This window comes from Bactrocera dorsalis, chromosome 2 (assembly GCF_023373825.1).
Source record: "Bactrocera dorsalis isolate Fly_Bdor chromosome 2, ASM2337382v1, whole genome shotgun sequence".
In the NCBI taxonomy this organism is placed as follows: Eukaryota; Metazoa; Arthropoda; class Insecta; order Diptera; family Tephritidae; genus Bactrocera; species Bactrocera dorsalis.
Window position 1 is genome coordinate 71,689,609 of NC_064304.1, and position 6,845 is coordinate 71,696,453.

General features: G+C 34.8%; 1 protein-coding gene and 1 long non-coding RNA gene across 3 annotated transcripts in view; both read right to left on the bottom strand.

Annotated features, from left to right (window-relative positions):
• LOC105227852 (uncharacterized) overlaps window positions 1-6,754 on the bottom strand; it is a 65,929-nt gene extending 59,175 nt beyond the window's left edge. The window contains exons 1-2 of one of the 2 annotated variants that reach the window (XM_049450263.1): window positions 6,441-6,754; window positions 6,262-6,387 (exon numbers count right to left, since the gene is read on the bottom strand). In XM_049450263.1, the coding sequence (XP_049306220.1) occupies window positions 6,262-6,387; window positions 6,441-6,584 (270 nt within the window). In that variant the 5' untranslated portion in view covers window positions 6,585-6,754. The remainder of the gene's footprint in view (window positions 1-6,261; window positions 6,388-6,440) is intronic. The other variant, XM_011207392.4, reaches the window with a different exon arrangement.
• On the bottom strand, window positions 2,008-6,255 carry LOC125776791 (uncharacterized). Its single transcript, XR_007421956.1, has 2 exons — window positions 2,796-6,255; window positions 2,008-2,736 (listed from the first exon to the last, which is right to left on the bottom strand). It is a non-coding gene; the product is annotated as an uncharacterized LOC125776791 (long non-coding RNA).
• Window positions 6,755-6,845: the final 91 nt, after the last annotated feature.

The following is a 6,845-nucleotide window of genomic DNA, read 5'->3' on the forward strand; positions in this document are numbered from 1 at the left end:
TCTCGTTGAGTTATGATGTCAGCAATTTTGGAAAATGTCGTTTCGAGAAAAACGCGCTTAAAATTTCACCTATACATATGTATATGTCTATACCTCCGAGCGGTAGCTCTTTAGAATGCTGTCATTCAAAAAATATTTAAGATACGACCTTGCCGATTTAACGGGATATTTTTACAAATATAAACTATCGAAAAAGGAAATGTCACACCCTAGCCCATTAAATATTTGTACAAAGTGTTTTGTCACATATGTATGCAGATACGCACATTGCTTCAAAGTCCACATTGGCATATATCCACATATCATATATCCATATATCTTCCTTAAAAAAGCCATTAGGGGTATTCTCTTGCTCTTGCAAGATTGCAGATTGCAAAAATACTACACCGAAATATACAAGGGCACGAGAGCACCCATTGTAGAATCTAGTGATATATGAGCGACTGATTCAGTCAATTTATTGTAAATGACTATTGTGCATAGCTATTGTGAATTGGCGCACCTTCTGCATACATTTTTAACAAAAAAAACTGTAACAAAACTTTATAATTTAAATAGAAATTATAAAATCTAATTAAAATTTACGTTTCTCAACAATTTAACGACGTAATATGTCTTTATGTAAAAAGGCAACTACAACAGGGTTGCAATTTTATTTTTGCGTGACATTGCACGCAAATATACATCTATTATCTCTGATCAATTAAAACTAATAAAATCAATTGCATCTACTCCGCAACCGAGAGAGAGAGAGAGAGCTGCCACAAAGACAAGCCCAAGTTCAGGCATTCACCTTAAAGTGCCAGCATGCGACACAGATATATTTCATGGTGGTTATGAACAGTGGTCGTGCTTCCGGGACATGTTTCCAGCCGTGTACATAAACCATCCTAAATTATCACAAGCGCAGACTTTGTATCACCTCAGATATAAAACCAAAGGTCAAGCAGGCGTAATAGTCAAACAGTTCCAGTGTTTTAGACCACATACCAAGTGATTAGACGGGGGTAAGAAAAAATGTTGTTGTTAGTTTTAACGTACATGAATTTAATCTAAAACGGGTAACTTTAATATTTTACATTGAACCATTATATGTATATGTATGTAAAAGTAGTTAAATGCACCCGCTATGCGTGAATGTGCGATTGAAACTCCACGGCGAGGAGACGAGATGAGAAAAAACAGGACGTGCAGGATCTCGGTCGAATCAAAATGCTGAACACAGCGCGCAAGATTCATCCGATCGATGTAAATGTGCGGAAGGTGCGACGCGGCGCAGTGTCGGAGCGAATGTGTCTGAGCGGCTTGTATAGCACGAAAAGTAGATGACGAATGTGGTCAAAATAAAAGCGAAGATCCAATCCTCTTGACATCTGAGGTGGTGAAATCCAATGTGTCCCCAAGTGTGGTGTATTGGTGTTGTGTCTAGCTAGGGTGCGCCAGTTTTTCCCGGGTAGAGTGGGTCGAGGCTTAACTCATTTAAACACCAAATTTTATCGAGATATCTTAATTTTTACTCAAATTACAGCTTGCTCGGACGGATAGCCTGACAGACAGACAGTCACAAGGATTTCAAATTTACTCGTCATCCTGATCATTTATATATACATATATAACCCTATATCTATCTCGTTTAATTTTAAGTGGTACGTACAACCGGTAAATGAACAAAACTATTCATAACACTCTGTAGAAACTGGTTGCAAGAGTATAAAAATTTCGATACCGCAAAAAGTTCCGCAATAAAGTGTCGCCAAATATGCGTAGATAAGATCGGGGACACTTCTTTCAGGGCTCGGACTTTTCAGCGGGCCTAAGTGCTCTACAAGTTTTGGAGATTTTTTCTCGAAGAATTTACTAAAATCATCCCGGGGCCCCGGACACTGGTTTCATCACTACGAACCTGATCGTGGCGCTATTTTCTAAACTAACGAGATCGTTAATGTATATCTGTACTTTGTACTGATCTATCTATCTACCAAAACAGCGTTAAATCAATAACTGAAATTATTAATTATATTCAGGGGTGTTGTGGAATCCAAGACAGAATTGCTTAGCTGTCAGAATTGCAAACCAATTCTGATTTTCAATGGTGTCACAGAATCTGATTGGATTTTGTCTTTTCGAACATACGCAAAACCAATATTCGAATCAGCTGTCTACTAATGTGACGAAACTAGCAAATGAATACATTTGGAAGCAATCATACTAAAGTTTGTAATGAGTTCCGAATTAAAGAAAGATTTTAATAGATAACATTTATCAAATGAATAAAAACGCATTTGGGTGTTAAATTACGTTTTGTAAATCTTCCTGCTTTAGAAGCAGATATATGAGCGCAGGATAGACGTCGTATGGAATTGGGGCAAAGTTTATTATCTTAACCAAAAAAAACTAAGAAAAGTTAAGTTTGAACCTATGTTTAAACAACATAATGTTAAATTTGTTTGGTCAAAAACCATTTTTTTCAAATTTTAAATTTTTTTTAGAATTTTACACTTTTTTTTTTAAATTTTCTTAGTTTCACTACATAGAACATAAGTTATTAACAAAAAGTAATCTGTTTGAATTTTTTTTCCAATAGAAATTGTGTTCTGCATACTGCCCGTCGTCCGACAAATGCCCCAAAAAATCGATTTCAAGCCTCTAATGCAGGCTCCCCACTTAAATATCTGCATTTTTTTTTTCAAAAATTCAATAATTGAGACATTTTGTGTTTTATGCTTATGTTTTCCCCTATAGAAGTAAAGATAAATTAATTCCAAATAATAAAATAATTTGATTTCTTAACTTACATTTCAAATCTGTGTGCGACTATCTTCTTGATTTGTTTCTGCTAGCAAAACCGATAAAATTGGTTTCCGTGACACCCAAAACCGATACAAATTCTGTTTCGAATATCAAACCAATAATATCTGAATTCATGACACCTACTGCTTTTTTTGATCGGTTTCAATTCTGATTCCGACAACTATCAGATTCCACAACACCCCTGATTATACTAATTTTACGCTCGAGATGCTATGAGAGGGTTTTATAATAGCCGGTACAAAATTCAACAATGGGCGTGGAACCGCCAATTATTAGGTTAAATGTCATATCTCAGAGCCTGCTCGTCTGATTTTAACCAAAGTTTTCTCAATGAAAATGAGATAGGATGTTTTACTGATAACAGTGTATCTTAGAACTTGACCTATCCCCGTATAATATTCGGGGGACTTTACTCTATATGATTGGTAATAGTATTTGAGGTACCCCTTAATGAATCTCAGGGATTTTATTATGTGTCATATTCATCTATATAGCAAGAGTCTTTGCTTAAAAAGCTTGCTATTTATATGTTCTGCTCTGAATTTATTGTCGATTATGATTGCCTTGGGTTTACCAAACTTATATTGAAAGACATAAATTTTTCAATCATAAAATTATTTCGGGCTTTAGTTTTGTCGCACCAGATTTTTGGAATTTTTCATACATGGAATTTCATAAATTTTTTTAATAAGTTAATTTGTTTAATTTTTTCTAATTCAAAAAGAAGAATGAATGAACTATAAAACTAAAATCATTTTATACCTATTTTATATAATTTTATTAATTTAAAACCGGCAAAGTAGGTTCCGTGCTTTAGTTTTGTCGTACACTGTAGCTATAGCCGCTCGAAATTTATAGTTCTCAAGATATTTGCGCTTAAAGTTGAAAATTACCACTATTTGAAGTACGTATGGGTTGGATTTAGTTTAGTATCTCATTTTCACTGCTTATTCCTCTTAAATGCGTGCACGGATTTTTTTAAATTTATATAGCACAGATAGCCAATGAATTAAACTTTTGTTTAAATGTAAATTTATTGTTAAATGTTAATTTGTTTTTTAGATATAAGTACGCAAAAAACGCACATTTTCACATTTGCTCAAACAATGGCTCTCTTCTTTTGAAGTTTTTGTTGCACTGCTTGCAAAAAATTTAACCAATTTAACACACACACATTCTTTGAAATATATTTAATTGAATTAATGATAAATTATGGATTTTAAGTTGCAATTTTATGTACAATTTAATAAATAAAACAGCTTTCAATTACGTGTTATATTGTTCCTTGAAATGTAAGCAAAATTACTGAATATGAACTGTCAAACGACGAAGAAAATAAGCACAAAAGGAAGATAGTAATAACGCAACGAATCAAAATGGTAGGCCTTATATACTGCGGCGGTTGTTTCAATGTAATATATTATACTGAAAATATAATGAAAATTTGGAATAAAAAATCGCGCGATTTTTGGGTTGGGTTTAGTATCGCGCCGGTTAATTTTGGCTCACTGTACCTAAACGAGAGAACCAAATTGAAAATTTTAAACACGCATGTATGCTTAAATTATCGAACTTTATTTTAAAACATATTTTATAAAAATCGGTTCACAAGTTTTTCCAAAAATTCACTTTAAAAAATGCTATTTTTTGCAAATTTCTCAATATATGCTAGTGTATTTTCATCTGTTGTGCATTGTGCCAAACCAATTATGGATACATTTTCACGCACATATATAACTTATGAATTATAAAAACCACTAGTAATGTTTTTAATTACTTTTGATTGTTAATTTCCTTGTAAATCTTTATATAAAATACACCTTTTTCTGCATTGAGTTCAATAATGCGAAAAACCAAAATGACTGCCTAATTTGAACTGTCAAATTGTCGAGAAAGCACGAACAAAAGGGAATAAATTAAGCCCAGTTAGCAATAAATGTATGAAGTGAACGCGAAAAGGTGTTCAATGCTAAAATACTGTGGATGGCGTAGCCGGTGTTGGACCGACCAGGGTTATTTTTTTTGAAGCGCGGCCGAAGGCCGCCAATGCAAAAAGGAGTTCTACGCGAAAAAAATCTGATACACCCGGGTGTTGGACCGACCAGGGTTATTTTTTTTGAAGCGCGGCCGAAGGCCGCCCACGCAAATAGTTCTATGCGAAAAAAATTTATACACCCCGGTGTTGGACCGACCAGGGTTATTTTTTTAGAGCGCGGCCGAAGGCCGCCAACGCAGAAAGGAGTACTACACGAAAGTACATCGGTCACCTCGGGTATTCGCTCGACCAGGGTTATTTTTTTAGAGCGCGGCCGAAGGCCGCCAACGCAAAAAGTAGTACTACACATTTTGGTTTTCTTTATTTTGATTTCTTGTCCATACAAAAATGTTGGCTGGGTTGCATTGGTTTCAGTTTGTATGGAAAAATGAGCAAAAACACTGATTTTTGGTCATTTTCAAAGGGCTCCCTACGGGTCTATAGGGGCTCTAGGAGGTCGAGGGGGGGTTTATTAAAAAGTTCGATCCTTCCTCTTTCCAATAAGGGGGCGTGAGGGGGGGTAGCCCTCCCCTGTTTTTCACCATAAACGATACTAAACCGGCGCGATACTAAACATTTCCCCGATTTTTTATTCCAAATTTTCGCCTGCGGCGCTTGTTTCATTGTAATATATGTATTATATTGAAAATATAACGAAAATTTGGAATAAAAAATCGCGCGATTTATGCTGAAAATATATTCAAAATTTGAAAAAAAAAAGATCGCGCGATAAAAACCCAATTTTATTATTTAGGGGGTCTTGTACAAATGGTTGGTTGGGTTATCTCGGTACTTCAACTACTTGTATGCATTATTACCGATGCATATACAATTTTTAATTTTCAGTGTTTTTATTATTTAAATAAAGTGGATTTCCACTTTAATTCATTGAAATAATAAAAATAATAAACATAGAGTCACTCTATGCGGTAAAATACACAAATTTTATAATAATTAGTGAAAATTGTATGGAGAAACTACGATTTTACGCCATTTTCAGGAGGCTGCCCTAGAGCCCCCCGGGGTCCTAGGGGGGGAAGGGTGGTATTATTCAAAAGTTTCATTCATTACCTTTCAAATGAGGGGGATAGCAAGCCCCCCGCCCTCTCCCCCTTTGCGCAAAACCTCTTCAAAATGAGATACTAAACTAAACATTCCCCGTACGTATTTTTTCACGGATAACCTTGTCGGTATTGAAATTAATAAAATTCTAATATTTTTCTGGAGAACCTCCTCTATCTTACCATACCCATTTTATTCCCGAAATCCTGGGACGTTATTCGAAAGCCGACCCCTCGCTTCCATAACTATATATTTTCTATTGATGTTTCTCTAGATCGGCCCATACCCATTTTATCCATGAAATACAGACACCGTAACCTAAAGATTCCCGAATTTTTTTTTAACAAATTTACCTTTTTGATTTTAGGAAAGTTGCCTTGTTTTATTCGCGTTAATCTCATCAGCAAGTCATAATGTTGTTCCACTCTTCTTAAACATGTCTCACATATAGTTTTAGGTAAAGGATCCGTTGGAGAAATCTAAGAAAATAAAAAATGTAAATATCGAACACAAATTCTATTAGCAAACTTACGGTAATTGGCAGATACCCGTTAATCTTTTCTACTAAACATAACTTCCTGCCCTGATCACCATATATATGTATTACTATTCTGTGCATTTCAGAGCAAAGACGACAAAGAAATCCAGATATGCATGCTCTATCAATGCTACCCATTATAAGAAGGAATTGAAATCACAGTTATTTTTGTAGTACTATTCATTAACTTTCTTTTTTCCCTGGTTGAACTTTATTTATAAATCTGAACTAACTTTTATAGAAGTAATCTCCCTTCTTTATATGTACTGAAGTATTGATAAGAAATCACTATTGTTGTCATAATAGACAGTAGTAACCCGGATGTTACACGATCAAGAAATTTGTTTTAAATCGCAATACACTCACATGATGCTACTACCCTGCAGGACGGGTAGCTGT